This window comes from Nipponia nippon, unplaced genomic scaffold (assembly GCF_047370975.1).
Source record: "Nipponia nippon isolate SJK-2023a ecotype South Korea unplaced genomic scaffold, ASM4737097v1 scaffold_5, whole genome shotgun sequence".
NCBI classification, from domain to species: Eukaryota; Metazoa; Chordata; class Aves; order Pelecaniformes; family Threskiornithidae; genus Nipponia; species Nipponia nippon.
Window position 1 is genome coordinate 48,013,762 of NW_028262369.1, and position 21,662 is coordinate 48,035,423.

A 21,662-nucleotide genomic window follows, 5' to 3' on the forward strand; every position below is an offset into this window, starting at 1 on the left:
TAACTGGCCAAACGCATCAATTTTCACACCAGTCCAACTGTGCATGTGGCTCGCAGAGGATGCAAAATCTTGCTTTAAACAAGCTTGTTGAAATTCAGCAATTTTGCCAATTTGCTAAAATAGAGCTCAGCTATGCAAAGCAGAAGCCCCACAAAATCAGATGTACCTGACAGAGTAGGAGGTGTAGAGGAGCTAGATTTTAAAGTGCTTGAAATGCCTCCTTGTTTTCAGCCTGCAAAACTCAGCTGGACACTTCCCAGAAACAGGCTTGCGGAAGACTTCCACAGAAGCAGCTTTTAAAAAGTGCCTGTATAGGATTTCATTCTTTCTGGCATCAAAGAAAACCTGGATTAAAGCTGCATTCAGCAATCCAAGCAGCAAAAAATGGTTGATTCCAAATTCTCTAGAACAACCACACCAAGCCCCAGCCAGGTAGCACTGGCTGCACTGGAGACATGCCAGGAGCACAGAGAGGAAAGCATTTGCATATATTTACATCATGACAACATAAAAAAAATACGTATCATTGTTATCGTCGTCGTTTAGGGCGCCATGTGCTCAGCCATTCTGGGAAAGGGGAAAAAAAAAAAAAAAAAGAAAAGAAAGGATGTCATGCAGCTAGCTCAGGCACTTTAAACTGAAATCTTCAACAAGTCATAGTCCTTATGGTTGGGAAGATGCACTGGTTGGGCTCTTGCTCTTCAGTACCGTAACACCCTCTTCAGTAACTGACAGACGTATGACCCGTCCCAGAGCACTCTCATGAGCTCCCATCTGAATTTCTCGAGCTTTACCCATGACTGGCACAGAGCAGAAGAACACTGTGGCCTCTGGGCTGCTGCTTCCCAGGAGATCCTGGGCAAGGAAGGTCCCCTGAGCTTACGCCAACAGGACAGGCCGGCTGCAGCTTTAACAACCATTTAATTACTGTTGAGCTTGGGACTTTTTGATGTTAAGGTGCCCATGGGTAACTATCTGGACTCACAGATCGGTTTCTCGCACCTTGCATCCAGAGGAGCCAAGGAGCATTTTGAAGGCCAACCTACCCCAGCACCTTAGGGCATGAAGCAACATGGACTGGGTCACCCTGTTTTGGGATGAGGAGGAGAAGGGGTTCAGTTGTATGAACACAAGCCCAAACACTTGCCAGGAAAACAAGCCCTGGCCTACTGTATTTATTAGTACTGACATGGCCATTGGTGCTCTGCAGGAAAGCCAGGAGACATAGGCTTTGGAGGAAAGCTGCAGCAAATGCTCACAAAATTGCTGTCCAAGTGCATCCTTGGCATGGCTAGTGTCCCGTTCCACCTAGTCCTTTCAGGGCCAGGGATTTGCACCAAGACGCAGAGCAAGTTGGGGCTGTGTCCCCAGCAAGCCCAGCAAATGCAGGCAGGAAAAGCAGGAAGGCAGAGGCAGCTGGCTGAGCACCTCCCCTTCCCTCCTCACCCCCGAGGTGCCAGAATCCCGGGAATTCTCCATCATCTTCCTGCTTTTGGACAGAAACCCTCCCTCTGGCCAGCACTGGGAGGATGGCCATGCTACTGCCAGCCCTTCAGCAGGGGGGAGGAAGGGGATGGCATCCCTGCCCTGCAACACCAACTCCCTGTATAAAGTCCCTCTCAACCCAGATCCACAAAAGGGACCAGATTTGGGCTTAATATATACATCTTGCTCTGGTGGAGCCATTCTGCCCACGGCCGTTGCTCTGCTTTGCTCTCCAGAGAGCGGCAGCAGGGTGGCAGAGCCTGGCCTGGAGCAGGAATCCCAGCAATGCCAGCTATGCCGTGTCCTCCTCTTTGCCCCCAAAGGGTCAGGTCTCTATCTAAACAGGAAGCCGGGATCAGCCGGCCCGTGGCACTCGCCCTCCGAGTCCCGACTGCCAGGGAGGAGAGCGGAGGCAGCGCTGCAGGAGCTGCTGCTGCTCGTGGCCCGTCCCTCCCTGCTCCCAGCCCAGCACAGGCAGTTATGGGGGGCTTCCAGGGCGCTCTCCCCTTCGGGACCCCCGCTGTCGGGCAAGGTGCTTCCTCACTTCTTTGCAGGATCACTTTTTTTATCATTTAGTAAATAGAGGCAAAGCCCAGAGAGCAGCTAAGGCGAAGGCAGCACTGAGAAAGGGGAGCTGCAGCGGCAGGGGGGATGGCGAGGGTCCCCCTCCACCAGCAGCGACTAACTCAGAACAAACTGGGACACAGCACTTTCCCCCTAAACCATGGACTGCATTAAAACCCGTACAAACCTCAGGGTCAGCAGCTGCTTCACATTCCACATGCAGAACTGCTGCAGCTTGCACTTGAAGATCTCCCATCGCTTGCTTTCTGTGCCTAAATGAGCTTTTTCTTCCTCTGGTTTCCCCATGCCAATATTTTGGGATTACTTTATTCCTTAAAGAACACAACTACCCTTCTGCTTTAAGAAGGACACGCATTCCTTGACCTCCAGCCAAACTGAAACCAGCCTCCGGCGCCCAGCTCAGCCAGCAAATGCCCTTGCAACGCTGCAGTAACATCTTGCTGCTGGGTGCAAGGCCAGGGCAAAACACAGGAAACCAGGGAAGGGCTACACGCATAAACTCCCGTCAAACAAACATCCTGGCGTCCTCTTCACAAACAGCACCCCGCAACAAATAAACAGACATTAAAAGTCTCTGGCAGAACTGATCTGCAAACTCGTGGCCTTTCAATGACTTGCATCTCTCCCGTCTTACACTAGATCAAGAAAGCCTGAGCACATGTTTCAAGCACATCAATCATGATGAAAAATCATTATTTTACCCTCATTTGTGTCCTTCCCCCCCCCATTCAGTGCTTTATCTATGAATTTTCTAGACTATGCTTAAGTTTCTTTATATTGGTCAACCAAGGACGTTTTGGTGGATTATTTTTCCTAGGGTTTATTTAAGCCCTCAAAGTTGTGCCAATCCTCCCATACCAATGTGGAATTATGTGATTTTGGGGCCAGAGCTGCATTCTTTCAAAAGTCTCATCTTGAAAGGCAGCAGAGGAAACAGCTGTTTATAAGAGCTCTTGACGGTGTAACAGTTGTTCTGTCCCAAACCTTGTTTGGAACTAAGTTGAGCAAACCTAATGCCATAAAGGACTTCTCAACTTGTGCACCAGCCACAACATTAACCAGGGCAGTGGGTAGGAAAGCTGCTGAGAAAAGTCCACAAAGTATTTACACACTGGAAGTTTGAAACAGAAGAGCCTCGCAATCTGTGTCCTAGGGATATGATACTCCTCTCCTCCTCTGGTGATGAGGAAAGGGAAAACGAGATTATAGCAAGAGCCCACAGGAGGGACTTGGAGAGGAGCAGGGCGACAGTCGAGCCCCAGTAGGGCTGCTCAGCCACACGAGCAGGTCCAGTGCTCGTGGCATCCCACGAGGCCATCAGAAAGACAGCTCATCCATTACTCAATGCCCCTGCAACCATCTTCAGCTCCTTCCAATTAAGAGTGTTATTCCCAGGAGAGAGCCATCCCTGGAAGACAGGGCAGCCCCTTGCTGTGACCCATGGAGCAGACCAAATTACCCGCGCCTGCGGCCACACCACCACGTATGTTGGACCAAGGTCCAATCACTGCCCAAAGGGCTGTCTTCTGCATCAGAGAGCAGTCAAAGCTCCTGCTGGTTTAAGCCTGGGGCAGCGACCTCGCCGGGTGGGTGGTTTGCTCACCTCCCAGCCCGCCCTTGAATACCTTCCATTTGTGCAGGCGAGAGGCTGGGATGCAGAGGAAAAGCTCCTCTCCTGGCTATTGGCCAAGCATTATATGGCAACAGCCCCCCGTATCCTGGCTATAAGTATTTTGGGAAGCCAGATGACTTCATTACCAGCTGACATTCCCTGACCTACTCGCTGTTAAACAAGCTCGCTGCTGGCCGGCCCCAGAGCTCACTACTCAGCACTTTAATTTGCACATTGCCATTTACCAGGCACTAACCTGCTGGCATATCCAGGCAGCGCCCGAATTTTCATGCAGCTGAAGTACTTATGCAAGCAGTAAAACACAAACGTACCTCTTCCACGAGTAGTTTGCTGTTACCTTTGAATTGGGACTGACACACAAGGAAATCTTACGAATCGCGGACATACTAGTTTCTGTCTGGCACCAGCAGCCCCACGTCCCACACCCACCTTCCACCCCATCCCTGCCCCCGCAGCACACGCTCCTGCATGGGACACAGCACCGTGAGCACAGAGGCAGCCCTGCCGCCGCTCGGGATGCAGCTAACGCCAGCCACGGCACACGGGATGCCCAGGTACCATGGGGCACAGCCAGTGCTTGGGGACGCTCCACGCGCGATGGTGCGGCACAAGCAGCTTGCAGGCACTGTGCCTGGGTTACACGGAGATCTCAGTGGAGAGAGGGATGGTGAAACATACAGAGTTATGAATAACCTGGAGGACAGGACTTATGTGAGAGAAGGCTGTAAGCAGAGATGGAGGAGTGGTGCCCCGGCTAACCCAATGCAGAAGGGGAAGGAGCATCCTCACCACACTCACCCTGATCCGCCGCATGGCTGTCACGATCTCCACTCGGCTGTTTGGCCGCGGCACATCCAGGCTCCCAATGTACTAGGGGGAAAGAAAGAGCAGATTAGTCGAGTTTCTACAGCACTGGAAATCTCACAGTCCCAGCATGGCCTCAATGGCATCCCCGGAGGGAACTCAAGGTCACTTCTGGGGAACAGGCATCATTTTGCTCACTGCATCTGAAGCCTTGCATGCCTCCCACCACAAAGCTGTTCCCTCACCACAACGTTTCAAGAATTCAGCCGCCCTTATTCTAACAATAAAATAACTTCAGTAATCAGGCCAGCAGGACTCATTCATCTATGCCGTGATCAAAGTATGGAGGCATAATCCAATATCCCCTTGGCTGCGCTGAATCATCTATTATAGACCTGGATATTGGAATATCCCTAAAATAGCCAGGGCAACCTGTCCTGTGACAGACCCTTCACTATTTAATTACAGCCCTGCCAAACCCTTTGCTGTTTTTGCAGCAATGCTGAGCCTCCAGGCCAAGCCTCCAGAATAAAGGAGCCGCTTTGCTATTCAAAGGGGACCAAAGGCAGCACCGCTGCGACCCAGCACGGAGAGATGCCGAACAAAAACCTTTTTAAAAATAAAATGGAAGAGGGCAGATTCAGAAGAAGGATCAGAAAACAGACAAGCAATGAAGAGTCAATGCAGAGCGCTAAAAACGTGTAGTTAGAAGAAAAGCGTTTTGAGTCTATTTACTAGCCCCCTGTGCTCCCACGCTTCATCTCGACACAAGCGCTGACGTAACCCTCGGCAGCGCAGCATGGGCACTAAACCTGGCAGGGCTGTATGTTCCTGTGAATACGGCCATAACCTTTGCTGACACCGTGAAAACCCAGGTCACTGGTTTCAAGCACTAGCGCCGAGACGGGTGCTTAAATGGCCGAACACGTGCTAGGGGTCGCCGTACAGGCAGAGGCCGCAGAGAGGGGTTATTTCTCACCCAGCATCACTGCGGGACTCCCAGCTCCTCTCCACTGGGACGCTGCTGCCACCTCTATCGAGGGCACGGAGCGGGGGCTGCACGACCACCTTGGGTTTTGTGTGTGCGTGCCGTCTCAGAGAGCCCTCCTTGCTAAGGCTCCGCACTCACGTCCCGAACTCAACAAGCCCACCCACATGCCGAGGCCGTCCCCAGCCGCACGGCTCCTGCCTCGGGTGCAGATGGAGGCAGGCGTCCAGCGACCAGCACTGGGCAGTCAGTGCTGAGAGTAGATGTGAAGAGAAAGGATATAAAAATAAACACCAAACAGCTGGCGTGTTCGTCACGTGCCGAGCAGGCTGCCACAGTGCAGGGCAGCTTTATGTAACCGGGAATTAAAGCCCACGATGCACACCGCCAGCAAAGGCGGCATTAACTGCCCAGACCCCAACTGCTGAGTGCCCGACTGCAAAAGCACAAGTCTCGATAAGTTTTTAGTCACATCCCCCAAACGGAGCCTTCCCAGCCCTTCAAAGGCTCAGCTCACATTAAGAGAGGCGTCTTTGATATCAGTCGATTCCCTTTTCTTATATAAAGTCTGGAAACCATCAGAAAAAAGTAGGAGCTGAGAAGGAGGGCTGAGGCAGCCAGAGCCCTGAGCACACAGCCACCGTGCAGCATGTAAGGGAGAAGCCTTTCACTGTCTCCCCCCATCAGGTGAATGTGTTGGCTCCACAGCACCTCTCCCTCCGAGCCTCCTCATGCCGCTCATCTGCTGGGTAAGGCACTGCTTCCCACTGCTTCCCACTCACCTGCAAGGGAGACTTCTTAACTTAAATTGGGAGAAGGACAGACTTTTGCCAGCAAAAGGGACAGCCAGTGGATACCTATCTTCTTCTAGCTATTCCCAACAGCATGAGGTCACTGTCGTCGGAGGGGTAATTAATCGCTTTCCTTGCACAGGCGAGCACAGAGTACAGCCATGCACAAGGACAGGGCAAGCAGTGGCAGCCATCAGCTGGGCAGGAGATGGCCCCGTCCACTGCTGGCTCAACCTCCTGGCTGACAACCACAACCTTGGCCAGCAGCAACACTCAGTCATGCCTGTAATTGCATGTGCAAGCCCAGCAGGGCTGGGCCGCCCCATAAGCAAGTGATGGAGCAGAAACCAGACACTACCTTGGACCTGTTTGGATGGCTCTTCTGAAAAACAGCACCACCAGTAGGAAGTGTCTTGATGCTGTCCTACACATGCCTCTTTATTCAGCTATTCCCCTCCAGCCCATGCTTTCAAGCACCTGAACCAAGGGGCTCAGGTCACAAACCACGCAGGATTCACCTCCGCTTCCAGACCCGGGCTCCAGGGCATCCTGCTGCATCCTGCACCCAGGAGTGTGGCTCCACCAGAGCCCGTGGCACCTCCAGCCCCCGTGTGGGCTCACTTCACACAATTACTGTGCTCACAGCTCCAAAAACACCCACCTCCCCCTCCACTCTGGAGGCAGGTATTTTTTGCACGTTTCATAAAGCTCAACAGATGGACAAAGTCTCCCCAGATTATTTCTGCCTTCAGGGCAGAAATCACAAGCAGGAACTGCACTGCAGAGGAGTAACCCTTCACAATGTGATGAGTATCATCCCAAAAATGTGGACTTGTGGAGGTCGGCCTTTCAGCTAAATGACTATTTCCCAGGCAAGGAGCGGGGATGGCCTGAGAAACCACCCATATTAGTGATTTGCAGGCAATAAGCGCACCAAGGGCTGCTCCTGCTCTGCTCTCCTCCAGCCCTCCTACTCACAGCACCAACTTTCATTTCGGGAAGAGGTGTGGTAACAAGCAGGTGAGGCAGACGCAAGGACCAGCAAAGCAGCAGGAGCCTCCAGGGCAGAGGACTCCCCCCTCATCCCACCCCAACGCTGAGACCCAGGGACCCCCGAGCATGGGGGCTCCCAGACCCCAGACATGGGCTTTTGCCTTCCTTTAAAATCTATGTGCCCCAAGTGAGGTGCCAGGCGCAGCGGTGGCCCTGATCCCCTCAGGGGTTGATGTCCCAGCTCCCAGGGCTTGGGCCAGCATCTGAGCCAGCAGGTCAACCCTGCGGGAAAGGGAGGCAGCAGGGCCGGGGCTGAGCCTGTGGAGGAGAAAGGAAGGCGCCCAAGACAAAAGGAAGGAAAATAAAGCTGTGTGAAAGAGAGTTGACAAAGAAAATAAACCCATGAAAGAACCCACCCTCCCCAAGCCCCCGGGGAACCAAGGAGGAGGAGGAGGAAACCATATGCACATATGCAGGACACAGCTTTCCCAAATAATCGCCTCCAGATCTGTGGCCCCACCACTCTGCCGGCGGATGTGGGGCAGAGGTGGAGCCCCCCCACCTGCACCCAAGAGCCAGGTGGGATTAGGGGGTCACCGATCCCCACGCTCTGCAGGCGGGGGGCACGGCTGGCTCGGTGGGGAGGGCAGTCCCAGGCACCCCCTCCTCCCTGGCCCAATTAGGAGGAGAAAGGCCGCCCGCTCGGAGCGCCAGTGAATGGGCAGCCAAGGGGGTCCCTCCTGTAACAAGGCCCTCTGGCAGCCCCACAAAGGCAGCCCTCCCATTGCAAACGGCCAGAGCCACTGCGGCTGTGTCGCCCGGCAGCACGGGCAGGCAGGCACAACGCACATATTTTGCGGGGTGCTTTCAGTCCCCTGCTCACCCCACTGCTCCTCATCCCTGTGTGTAGGACCCAGTCTTCCATCAGTCCTTCCAGGGACCCTAGAAAGGGCAGCCCCTCTCCCTCCCATTGCACAGGCTTGGTGGCCGTCACCCATCGGGCTTCTCAGCACATGAAGGGAGCTTGCTTGCTGTCCCCCTCCCAGGCAAATAGGCTCCCCTGTCTGCCCCAGGCATGGCTGGAAGGGGCCTCCAGACGCAGCCCACACCATGCACGCTCAGCCCATGGCTTACAAAAGACCTGCCCAGTTCAGGGAAATACCAGTCCTCCCCAGGCCAGAGGAAAAAAAAAAAAACAAGAAAACAAAGGAGTGCATTTTGCCAAAGCAATGTTTGCACAAGTCACTTAGTTTCTCATTTTTCCTTGAGGTTGTTTAATATGGCTCATTTTCTGCTCTGTCAGAAATGAATTTTCTTGAGAAGGCGCTCTTTCTGTGACAGCAGGTGGCAGATATTTTCGGAAAACCGAAGGCCGATCGCATCCCTGACAGAGGGACACCTTCCAAGGGGTGTTGATGAGATCCCTTGCGGGTGGTGGGCAGTGGTGGGCAGCGAAAGCCTTCCTGGAGAGGAGCTGCCGCCTTCCCGAGGGAGGCACGCTGCCTCTCCGCCAGCCCGACACTGCGTACAAAGGTCAGGGCTGAATCATACCCAACTTACAGGGGAGCCTCGATTGGCTGGCTGCTGGGTTTCCAGCTTCAAAAGCTGCCCTGGGTCAGAGAGCTTGCCACAGATGAAGACCCACTGCTTCTGCAGAAGAGCTGCAGGCAGGCAGGCAGGCAGCACGGCAGGCAGGCAGAGGAGACATGCTGGCACCAGCCCCAGGCTGGGGCATCGCACCACGGGCTACACAGCCATCCTCGGGGCCAGGAGGGCCTCGTCTGGGCAGGGGACCCTGCAACCGGGCTGGGGAGGGGTTACCCGAGGTACCGGCAGCCAGGCGGGAGGCATCAGATAGATACAGAGTACGAGGGTCCCAAGATTTCTGGAGAGTCCCGGGCGGCATGAGGCCACACCAGGTATTGGGATGTCAGCCCCGTGACACACGGCTGTGCCACGAAGCAAGGGCCAAAGTGCTCAGGCACCAGTTCCCAGCCAGGCACCCTGAGCCTGGAGATTTGAAATCTCTTTATTTCCCCAGCGCCCAGGGAAACACCCAGCCTCTCTGCAGCCTGGCTGATAAGGGCTTCTCCCGGGGCTGCTGTGGTCAAGGAAAGCAAGGAGAAATCCAATTTGCTGTCCCAGGGCTCCCACTCTCCCATGCACAGCCTTCACCCAGAGAGCCAGGGGGCTGGGCTGGCATGGCCCCAGCTCTGCCCTGTACCCCAGGAACACCCAGCCTCGCTGGAAGGAAAGGGGGGAAGTTTACTCAGACTGCGGTGGTGTGGGCTCAGAGGCCAAAACAGACGGAAAAGCCAGGATGCCAGCTGACTTCAATGGAAAAAAGCCTCGGCTTTCCAGCCTGAGCCCAGCAGGCGGGTGCAACGGGCTCTCTGCTGAGCTGGAGGGCTCCAGCTCTTCCCTGCCCTCCCTTAACTGGGCTCTGCACCCTGAGGACACTGGGGTGCATCCAGCCCTGGGACCCAGGTAGTTTAATGCAGCGTGTCAGACTCATCCAGAGCTACGCAACCAGCCAGCGGGCATCAACACAGGGACACCTTGTGCCAGGCACCACTGGTCAAGCTATCCCTAAGGATATTAGTGCTTACCTGCCTGCTGATCCTGGAAACTCTTGCGCTGCCTATGAGCTGCAGCAGGGGCTCGAGCACCAGCAACACAGAGCTCTGGGGGTCCCAAGACAAGACCTCAGCGCCCACCAGAGCCATGTGCACCATACCCACCCTCCCCTCTCACTGGCCAAAATGGAGCTCACGCAACAAGGGGAGACACCTCTGCAGCAGGATACAGCCCTGCAGCAGGGACACCAGGAGCGAGGGGGTGCAGCAGCAGAGCTGAAGTTTTTCCATGCCAATAAAGAAGGGCCGTCCACTCGCCCCTGTTTCCGTACCCCACCCAGCCACACCGCCCACAGCTGCCCCCCACGCAGGGGCTGAGCTTCCTGTGCTTACACCCAGCTACAGCCTTAACAGGCGCTCGTGTACGGGATGCGCGAGACTGGAGCACTTCAGCGGCCAGAAAGCAGGGCTGGGAGCATCCCACCCCTGTCACTTCTTCCTCAGGACCTTCTGGCATCTGCTGAGCCCACGCGCTGCCTGGCCGGTACCCACAGTCTGGGCACAGGCAGCTCTGCCAAATCCCGGCAGAGTTAGGGTTTTTTTTGGTTTTTTTTTTTGTTTTTTTTTTTTTGCTAAGAGCTTCACTAAGCAGCCTGTGAACTGACTTAACAAGTATGGCAGAAATATGCCACTGTTTCAGATGAGAACTTTCGTGGCACTTGGGAAGGTTATTTATAGCCTTGAGCAAGCAATCCCGGGCTAAATCACACTGCAGCTTTGCTCCGGGCTGTGCAGCCCTGACAGAGCACACCATACTCCAGAGCTGCCAGTACAAACAGCCCCCAAATAAAGCTGCCAAGTCTCTCCCAGGCAGCTAAGGAGGTGCAGAGCTTCACACAACCTGCCTCGGGCTTCCCAGCCCTCCAGGAAAGGGAATCTTGCCGTGAAGGGAGCCTGAAGCAGAGGAGGGGAACCGAAGACCGCAATCGGAGCTGCCTGCAACTCAGCTCACTTCAAACGCTTTTCTGTACAGCCCCTACATACATAAAAATATACACGAGAGTGGAAACACACATGCATTTGCTGCTTAGTGTTCACCTGAGGCTATAATCCCTTTCCTGATAAAGTGATTATCTTTGCAGCAACCGGCAGGCACTGCCAGTGCTGGCAGCCCCGGGAAGGTGGCGGCAGGTGAGCTGGGGGGCTTCATAGGAAGGGACATACTGGATCAGACTAGTCTCCTTCATGTCCCATCTCCAAACATAGACAGCAGCAGATGCTCGGTTCAACTTCAGTTTCCCACGCACAAAAGCAGAGGAAAGTACTGACAAACATGAGAGAAAATGCCTCGTTGCCAAGATCCCTTGGGGGGGGGGGGGGGCAGGGGGGGGGAACCACCACCCAAACCCCAACACCCCACCTGCCCAGAACAGCAGCAATCCTCCCAAACCTCCAATCCCACGTTTATCTGCAAACAGGTCTGATATCAGGAAAGCCAGGTCTCAGCACGTCTCGTCCCAGCCCATGGCAGTCCTGGACTGCAGGCGGTGGGTCCACCCGAGGACCAAGGTTTGCTTGGACAGCCCCTTCTCCCCTCGCCTGCAGATCAGGGAGGAGCAGAGAGGGTCCTTGCACCCACCTCACCCCTTCATTGGGAACCATGTACATTAGGGCACTGCGAATGGATTAACGAGCCTAAAGACTGAAGGATTAATAGCTGTTTCCAAATAATGGGTACTTGGTAGGCAGGCCCTTGCTCTGGACCACAAGATCTCCAGGGCAGGAGGAGAGCCCAGCCCAGTGGGCTCCTGAGAGCAGCTCTAATGATGGGGGCCCAGTAATGGCTTCCCCGTGCAAATGCCGCAGCACCCAGCACCCCTGCACACGAATGGACAGTGGGTCCGGCAGTCCAATGGCAGGCTCCACCACCCCATTTAATTCTCTCTACACGCTGATCTCTCTGGAGGCGTTGGAGTAGCCTGAGTCATGATTTCTGAATGCACAGAATTGCTGGTGTTGCACAAGCTGACCCTTGGGTTTTGTACTGCAGAACCAAGGCTTTGGGAAGATAAGGAGTAAGCTCACATCCCCCTCCTCCTCACCCCGACCAGAGGAGAAGTGCTGAGCGGAGAGGTGGAGGAGGAAGGAGGAGGCTTCACTCTCTACATACCCATTTATTTAACAAGGAAACCATTGCACAAGTGGGAATTTATGCCTGCTCCACTGTGCCACGCTGCATGCGGCTCCCAGCTCTTTCATCCGAATGCTTCAGCTAACTCAAGAGGCCAGGCTTTTGATTTTATTCAACAATTCAGATCACAAGATGCAGAAGAAAGCGAATGCCCTGCCTTCCCTCGGAGCCAGCTCCCCCAATTCCCAGCAGCCTGGCTGAGGCGCCTCAGGGACACAGAGAGGTTTGATGCCAAGAGGGGTGGCCAATTAAAACAGATCCAGAAGTGTGAAATGTATTACTATTCCTAAGAAGACGGAGTGGGATTTTCCAACTATTGGATTTATCTCCAGAAAATGGATTAACGTAATCCTTAGAGGACACTTCGCTCAGACTCGGTGTCCCCGTGCCAGAGCATATGGCTGCAAGTAGCTCCAGTGGGGACGAGCACACAAGTCTCCTGAAAGCATCGCATGTGACAGCACCACTTGCTTCAGAGCAAGTCCGTCACTCTGTGCTTGAAAAGAGCCCAAATCCTAACTGCCTGCGGCCATCCACCCTGGGACACTGGGGCTCCCTCGGGAGAGAAGCAAGGGGAACATCAGCAAGGATGGCAACAGCTACTGGTGAACCAAAACACGCATTGCATCCACTACGTGTGCCATTTAAAGACAGCAACAGACAGCGTAGGTCTGAGTGTAAAAATAAAATTAAAACTTAAAACAATAGATCAGTGCATACCGACTCAGGCCTGTGTTACGCCCCTGTGGTGAGCCCCAAGCAAGCTCATCAGGAATCCCAGGCTGCTGGAGCAGAGACCGCTGATCCAGCTGCTGAGGGCTGTAACACCGGGATCCCCGCCACCCGCGCTATCAGCAATCCCAGGAGGTTTTTAGGAGACAGGCACGCGAGTCCCGGCGCTCCAGCCAAGCATTTTTCTTCTTTAATCTTCCCCCAACGTTCTGCTCTAAATCAGAGTTCCTCATTTTTGTGACTTGCGCTGGGTGCCTGGCCGAAAGAAGAGCCACACGGGTTTAAGCGCTCGGGATTCTTAGGGATAAAAGGAACTAAAGGAGTGTAAGCATTTAATTAATCTCCAGCAATCTAATAAAAGGGTGGAGTAATTGCCTAAGCCACCTGCATTCTGCATCTGGCATCAGGAGCTGCTGGAGAAACCCACAAATTCGGAAGCTGGGTTTCATATGGATCATGCTTGGCATTAACGTGTGCCACAGGATACAAAATAAGAGAAAGAGCAGCTAACAAAGACTAATGTGTGCCACCCCATTAATGCAGCCAGACCAGCAGCATGGAAAAGAGATGAGCCATGAGCAGACCGAGGGGCAACCGAAGCCCTATCCCACTGCTCATCCCCCAGGCTGGGCCACCCAAACCTGGCATGGAAGAGGCACAGCACTTACACCCGGGCACACGGGATTTAGAAGGGGAGATGCTTTGCAGCCTCCCCCACAGGTGAGGGCTGAGCAGGTGCTGGCAGTGAAACAGCAACTGGCTCCAATAATCCAGGAGCAAAAGGCTGCAAAGCGGAATTTGTACAGTCTTCCCAAGGAAAGAGTTGCAAAGCAGGTTTAAGTTTGCTCTGTAAACAACTCCTCTGCTGTTTTGCTCTCTGCAGCACAGTGCCTGCCATGAGGGAGGCCACGGCCTCTGCAGAGGAACCCTCCCAGCCACGAGAAGAGGGGGAAATAACACAACTTTGACACCCTCTGAGGAGCCGCAGCCTTGCCCCCGGGACACTGCACGGGATTAAATGCCAGAGCTGCGATACTTCCCCTGCCGGCACCCGTGCTCCCAGGACAACAGTGTGCGACAGATACCTCCCTCCCTGCCATTCAAAATCTGTTTCACACCCGGTTTTTTGCAAGTCAACCTCACTTGGAGTATCTCGTCAGCGTGACAACCGTATCCCCCAGGAACAGCAAAGGGGGCAGGACTTTATGCTTCCCCTTTTCAAATTTCACGGCCAGCTACTTCCCGGTGTACTGCCGGCCAGCGCTACCTGCTCAGGGCTGGGCAACGTGGATGGGTCGCTCGGCTTTTTCCCAGCCTGCTGAGAGAGCGCAAGCACTCAGACTGTGGGAAGCCACAGCCTAAATGGAGTAAGAGACTGAGAGGTCCCAACAGAAAAAAAAAAAAAATAGCACTTCCTGCCAAATCCACTAGCAAGAATGGTTTATATATGTAAGGAGAGATAGCAAGCTTTTATTTCAGGCGGGCAGCCCTGACCTCTTGCACTGCACCGCAAATGGCACGCAGTTCCTCCGTCTGCTCACATGGTGAGTTTATCCCATTAGAGGAGCGCCAGGGTACAAGGCATCCCGCAGGACACCAGCCGTCCCCATCACACCGGCACTCCAGCATTACCCACAGCGCTGGAAATGCAGAGCAAAGCCCGAACCCTCCGCTCTTTCCCGGAAAGATGCACACAGTCCCTGGCTCTCCTGGGCCAGCGTCCCCAAGCAACACCACGCCGAGCCAAGGAGGGATGCAGGGCCAAGGAGGGAAAGCAGCAGGGTGACCCCGCTCCAGCTTGACCCATCCACCCAGCTTCGACATCCTTACGGGATGGGTGGGAAGCCTCACCCAACTCTTTGCAGCCGAGTTTGGGGGAGAGCAGGCAATGCCAAGGGGGAAAGCGGAGAAAACCCAAGGCTGTGCGAAAAGAGAGCCGGAAAACAGGGAATCCCGGGGGGCCGGGGTGCAAGCGCTGGGCAGGGACCCCCGCGGCCCCCCCGCCGGTCCCCGCGGCCCCCCTCCGCGCCCGCTGCCCACCTTGGCCTCGAAGCAGATGCCGTGCTGGAAGGCGTCCTCGTTGTGCAGGGGGATGCGGAGGTCGTGCCGGTCATCCACCAGGTTGTACTTGGACTTGGCGGGCATGGCGGCCCCGCGGCGGCCGGGCTGCCCCTGCAGCGCGCCCGGCGCCGCCGCCGCGCAACCTCCGCCCCTCGCCGCCGGCCGGCCCCGGGGCGGGGACGCGCCGCCGCGGAGGAAAGGAGGGGAGGGGAGGGGAGGGGGGTCTCAGAGCGCGGGTCTCCGCACCCCTCCTCTTCCAGCGGGGAGGGGCAAGGAAGCGTGAAAAAATGAGGACCCGAAAGGGGCGCTGGGGAAGGCACCGCTGACACCTAGTGCGCGGTGCCGGGTCTGCAGCCCCGCCAAAGTTTAAATAAAAAAAAAGCCTCGCAAGTGGTTACGGTGGGGGGCCCCGCTCAGCCCGGGGTGCGCCGAGCCGCGGGGGAGGCCGCGCCGCCTCCCCGGGGCGCACACGGCGCAGCCCGCGGCCGGGAGCGGGCCCCGGGCGAGGCACCCCCTGGGCGGGAGAGCCGGGGCTGCTACAAGCGCTCGGGCCGAGGAACTCTGCGTCCACGTCTTCGTATCGACACCGGACGTGATGGAAATCAAGGGAGCGGGAGGTGAAAAATCTCCATCTTGCGCTTAGTGAAAGGCCAGTCCGTGTGACCAGACCCGACCCTACTGTGCCCTACCTTATAAAAGCCCCGAAAGTTGTGAACGTGCTCCCCCACCCCCTGAAAGCACCCCAGAGTTGCTTTCCAGATGTGCAGGGACCCGCTCACGTAGCTCTGACTGCCAGTCCAGGCTGTTTCACCCCTATCCCCACGCGTGTGGCGCACCCTCAGGCGGGGCTCCATCCCTCTGTGTTTTAACACCCACAGATGCTGCCTGACAGCTCATCTTACTGCAGCATGGTCGAAGAGCTCACGTTGGCCTTCACGCATGCCAGAGGCACCATTTGGGACAAGCCTTTCCCAGGGCAGCAGCGTCCCCCCGACTCCACAGGAGACCCACAACTCCCAAAGCCCTTGCCTTGCTCTGCTTGCACAGTCCTCCCCACCAGAGCACGTTTCCCTCACGTGCCTCGCGTTTCCAACTGACTGCAATGCAAACAGCAGTGCTGGCTGTTGGCCCTTTCCTGGGCATAACAGATTCAGGGCCATTGATTCAGCCTGAAAAATCAATGCGATGAAAGTTCCTCTGAGTGTATAACGTAGTTCAAAGCCATCCACAGCTGCAGTGTTTCAGCCACATCTGAAAAAGTATTGTTTCCCCTCAAAGTGGAGTGGGCTTCCCGCCATCCCCGGAGGCTCGGATAGCAGGCTGGGCACAGACAGTTACACGACAAGCTGAGAAATCCCTGTGCTCAGTCACGCCCACGAGAGGTGTACGGGAATGGCGGCTGGGCTGCCAGCTTCCCTGCGCCAGGCTCAGGGTCACAGAGCTGTCAGCACTTGGACAAGTGAATCAAGGGATGATTTCCCACTGAAGGCAAGATGCCAGCAAGCCCTGGGCCCTTAAAAACCTTTATTCCTTGTTTTGGAAGGGGGCAGGGGATCAGTGCTGTGCGTTGCGGCGGCAGCAGCTTGGTGACTGCACTTGCAGAGATCCCTGGGCAAAAAGGGTGTGGAGAACTGGACACCCACAAGGCACCTGAGCTCACTTAAGCCTGGGACAGGCAGAAGCTGGTGGTGGGACAGTCTTGAGCCTGGATCTGCTCCATGGTGTTTGATGCTCTAGGTTCTTGATGAAGGTTTCTGTTTACCCCTAGCAAAGGTTTAGCTGACAGCATTGAAGTCCCAGGTGCAGGGAATGATACAGCCACTGGAGAAGTCCCCTGGAGGTCTCCAGTCCAATGCCTGCTCCAAGCAGGGCAAGCTTCCAGACGAGAGCAGCAGCTCAGGGCTGTGTCTAGGCGAGTTGCAATTATCCCCAGGGACAGAGATCCCACAGCTTCTCTGGAGCCCTGTTCCTGTGCTAAATTTGATTAAAGACATGCAGCCCTGCTGACTGCTACCTTTCCACAGCCAGCAAAGCCCCACGGATTTGGTGAAGAACTGAATTCCTGTGTGGGAGGGTTTGCAAGCATCCCTTCAGTGAATGGTGCCTTTGGGGGGTTTTCCCCCTGGCGCAGACATGGGTGTTTGATGGGAAGCCTTCAGAGCCCGCGAACAAACCGGCTCCTCCCAGGCAGTCCCGGTGGGTTTGCCCAGCAGTGCCGGGTCTGCTCGCAGACCCTGGTGGGTGGTGGATGCCCTGGGTTGTCCGTAGCCTGCTCCTCTGCCCTCTTCCACAGCCACGGTGGCCGTTCGCACTGACTGCTGTGGTGCCTAGAGCAAACCTGGAGACCGCTCTTCAAATACTGGGGCTGAACCAAAAGGACGAGCCTCACTCTGCCACTGCTTCTGGACTCTCAGCATGTGGGCCTCTCGGGTCAGCAGCCCAGTGCTGCTGCAGCACGGAAACAGCAGCCGGGCCGGGGGGGGGGGGGCAGCAGCTCTTCTGCAGCCCGTCTGCCCCAAACCCCCACCCACCTGCTGCCCCAAGCGTGATTTGGGTGGTACTCGCGGCATCAGGCGGTGCTCCAGACAAAGTCACACAGGCTCCGCAGGGAGTTTAGGATACCTGTGGCATTTCACATGATTCCACCTTCCTGTTACATTCCAAACATTAACTGTGATCCCAGAAAAAAAGAGAGACAATGACCAGCTCTCCCTGCCCTTGCACCACGCCTGCCAAATCACCACCTCTTCCTTCCCAGGCTTTTGATCCCAGGACGTCGAGCTTAGTCCACCACCACCGCAACCAGAAGGTACAGGAGATCCCCGAAGAACAAGGAGAGAATTAAACTCTTACACTGGCGTTTGTCCTGCAAGTCCAGAACCTGTTTCCTCCCTTTCAAAATCAATAATTAGAAGCCCTGGAATGACACGCTGAAGCTGTGTAACCGGTTTGCTTGTTTTTGCAGCCCCATCCATTCCCGCCCCGCGCCAGGCCGCCGTGGCTCGCCCGCCTTTGCTCAGCGTCCCGGGACAAAGGTCCCATGGGCCACCCGAGCGGGAGGGGACCTCGCCAAAACCAGGGAGACGCGCTGCCGGGGATGGGGCCCATCCAATCTTGAGGGAACCTGCAGGACATTTCGAAGGACTCTTCCACGAACGGGGGAGGCTCGGGCCGCCGCCGAGGGGCGCAGCGGCGCGGCCGCGCCGGGGGAAGGCGCCCGGCCGCCCCCGGTGCTCGGGGCCCTGGCCCAGCCCTCTCTCTCAGCCGCTCGCTGCCAGCCGCGGGTTGTGGATTTATAAAACTGGCCTGCCATCTCCTGGGAAGGCCGTGAAATGCAGCACAGAAAGCCCAGACCGGAGCGGGGAGGCGATCGCCTTCTCCAGCCCTGCCCCAGCTTCCCTGGCTGCAGCCCAGGGCTTTCAGGGGCTTCTGCTCCTGCCCCAGCACCCCAGGGAAACGGGTCCCACGCCCCACCCGAGATTCACAGACTTCCTTTTTTCACCCTGTGAACTTAGAAAGATGTTCTTGCAATGCTTATGAGAAAGCCAGACAAAAAACCACGCCACCACCTGCCCACCCCGACACCACCGCGAGACCCCTCCGGACAGGGCCAGCGGCAGCTCGATCAGAGGCAGAGCCCCGCAGCTCCGCTACATCCTCCAGCAGCAGCTGCTGGGGTGCCATGGGGCGCAGCGGGGAGAGCCGACTGTCACCCCAGCTGGCAGCACACTTGTGCATTGGTTTGCACTGAGCAACATACCCAAAAGCAAGGGACCTAAAAGAGTTGGTCAGGAGTGTTTTGAGTTCGCCTGTTAGCAGTTTTCAAAGCATCACAAAGCTTTGGTAGGTTTCGGGACTCGAAAAGAGCTGATACTGTGCAAATATTTTATGAAAGCAGTCTGGCCTGCAAGTGTCAGCATGCATTGTCTAGTCTTGCCCTTAAAAAAATCCCACTATGAAAATACTGCAGTATTTCCAGCAGAAAGACATGTTTGTTATTGTAACATCCACAGCCTATAACAGAAACGACCTGCAATCCTTTAGCTAGCCTGGGAGACATGGGGAAACATGATGTTTGCAGAGCACTTTGTACATCAAACACCCTTTATGCCAGGATGGCAAAGCTGCAACTTTCCCCGCAACTCTTGTGCCGCACCATTGCGGGAGGAGAGGACCGCCATCTGCAAACAAGGCAATGGCGAGCACGCACCACGGCCCCAGCAGGCCAGTATCCCCCTTCTCTTGCTGCTAGCGCTCTCAAAGCGAGTGATTCAATGTACCCGTGGCTGGTGACTCCATAGCCGTCATTGCACGTGTTGCTTCCACAGCGACAGCGCAGCACAGTGGTGTTGGGGAAAATACACTGCGCGCCGTTTGTGCTCAGGAGGCCCCTCCTCTGGAGGGCAATAAATAAAAGGGCTTTTAGCCAGGTATGCAAATATTTTTTTATTGTGCTGGATGTGGGTGGGAATGAGAAACATTGCAGAGCATGGTTATGAGAAGAAATGAGCAGATGGCAGATTTTGCAGCTCTAAGCAATAAATTGTAAAGCAAATTGGCTCTTAGGCAGGCATTCAGATAGGAAAGGTAGGATCCTGCTCATAGTTGGGTGCTCCAGTTTGCTTTAACGTCTTTCCACAAAATCCTATAGCAGCAAATTCTTTTAGGATCACGGTCCTGCAATTGAAGAGTGCACTAGAGCACACAGCTACGCGACATCAAGGCCCAGCTGGTGCAAAGCATCCCAAAGCTCACTACCTGTGAGCCCATGGTGGGCTTGGGCAGGGAGTCACCTTGTCCCTCCAGTCACCTGCACAGCCCCAGGGGGAAGAAGCGCTAAGCAAGGCGTGCAGGTCAGCGCAGCAAGCAGATACCTTTTCTGCCTAATAAAACCTGGTGATTAACATCTAAATAGCAAAGGCTGGGAAGGAAGCAAAAAACTTCAGAAAAGAGAAGGCGGCAAGCCTGCTGGAATTAAGGTCAGGAACTTGCTGGCATTTGCTGACATTTTATTCTGATGAGCTGGCAGAGCTCATTCTCATGAGGCACACACATGCATGTATTTATTTATTTTAGAGGTGGGACTGGGAACAATTTCAGAGCTGTTTTTAAAAACACAGGCCCATCTTTGATATCCACTGGGGTGCGGATGGACTCTTAAGGGCACCACCTGAAAAACCAGACTTTGTCTTCATAGACATTTTGATTCTTTGCACCATGGTTTCATTTCAATCTGCAATTATCCCAGGTTTTTGGAATCTCTCCACAAACCCCAAGTCTAGAAACATTTTTGTTTCAGAAAGACAAACACATGGTGCTTCTGAAATAAATACACTCCCTGGAGCAGAGCAGGTGCTGGCTAAAATTAACATTCCTCCCTGCCAGCCTCAGCCAGCACCACCACGGTCTGCAAGTAAGCCAGGAGAGCCTGGAAGGTTTGGGGCACCCAGGGTCCCATTGCCATGGCAGGGAGCTGGTAGCAGCGAGAGCCCATCTGTGTGAGCCTCCCAAGGGCTCCACACATGGGAGCTACCCAGGACCAGCAGCCAGAGTACTCCCACGGCAGGCTGAAGTAATGCCCACATCCACTGAACATTTCCCAGCCACACAGGAGCCATCCCATACAATAGTCATCTTGTTCTAATCTCACTGGCCCATTAATGATAAACATGCCTAAATGGTATTATAAGAACATACTGCATAAACATCATTCTTAACCATCAGCAGCATGATCAGTTGTAATAGTTGTCAGTAAACTTATCTATAAATAACAGCTGCTCATGACAAAAATCAGTACTTACCCCCTCAATGCAGAATGTTTCCCATCCCCGGAACAAGCATGGCATACAGCCCCAGGGCTCAGCTCCTTCCCTAGCTTGAACAGCCTCTAGGCTGTACCTGGGCACAGCTGGAAAACATCTGCAGCAAGCTGTTAAGGGCTGCATAGAAGCCACAGCCACAGCCACAGCCACAGCCACAGCCACAGCCACAGCCACAGCCACAGCCACAGCCACAGCCACAGCCACAGCCACAGCCACAGCCACAGCCACAGCCACAGCCACAGCCACAGCCACAGCCACAGCCACAGCCACTCCTCTCTGCCCAGACCACTTCACTGCAAGGTGAGTCATGTGCCCTTAAATCACCACTTCTCCAGGTGCTCTCAATGAGTGAAAGAAGCTGCCCCACACTGCCTGCCAGACCGTGGAGGGGAAAAACTAATGCAAAAGTGGAAGAAGCCAACAAGTGGGCTTGTTCCCAGGTGGCTGGCAGGTTCCCCTGCCCACACGAGGCTTGGGCTGCCCACAGCAATGGGGATGGGAATTGCTGAGAGCAGATGCCCAAGAGAAGGAGGGTGAGGACCTGAAGCGAGAGGGAGCCGTGCTGGTGATCCCATGGCGGGGTGGCAGGGAGGGCTGCGGCAGCAAGCAGCTGCTCCGGGTGTGCGACACTGCAGGGTACTGGCTTGGCGAGCCGTTAGTCTGAAATTCGTTCACAGTTTATGTCCCCTCACTGCAGGAAGAGCCCAGGGCACCCAGGACTCCTTGGCCCTGTGATCCCAGTCCAGACGGCACGATTTTGGCCATAGCTTTTATGTTGCACCAGAGACAAGAAGAAATCTGAAGGAATATGTTTTTTCTCAGCTTCTATACCAAGGAGCAAGGAAGAAGAGCATCTTCTTCATTTGTGTGACAAGCAAGTAGCCATATTCAAATGATATGTTAATTGCCACATCTAGCTGTCAAGCTTCTTGTAGCAATCCCTCACTTGCGCCTGATAAATAAATACAATACTGGGCATTCTTCGTTTGGGAATGCAGCTT

General features: G+C 55.0%; 1 protein-coding gene across 6 annotated transcripts in view; it reads right to left on the minus strand.

Moving 5' to 3' along the window:
• The window catches only part of NOS1AP (nitric oxide synthase 1 adaptor protein), a 53,975-nt gene extending 33,241 nt beyond the window's left edge, over window positions 1-20,734 (minus strand). For 2 of the 6 annotated variants that reach the window (XM_087734156.1, XM_087734155.1), the window contains exons 1-2: window positions 14,819-14,990; window positions 4,502-4,573 (exon numbers count right to left, since the gene is read on the minus strand). In XM_087734156.1, coding sequence (XP_087590282.1) covers window positions 4,502-4,573; window positions 14,819-14,923 — 177 coding nt within the window. In that variant the 5' untranslated portion in view covers window positions 14,924-14,990. Of the gene's footprint in view, window positions 1-4,501; window positions 4,574-14,818; window positions 14,991-20,640 lie in introns of those variants that run through there. The other 4 variants (XM_087734153.1, XM_087734151.1, XM_087734154.1 and 1 more) reach the window with 4 other exon arrangements.
• Between the last annotated feature and the right edge of the window lie 928 nt (window positions 20,735-21,662).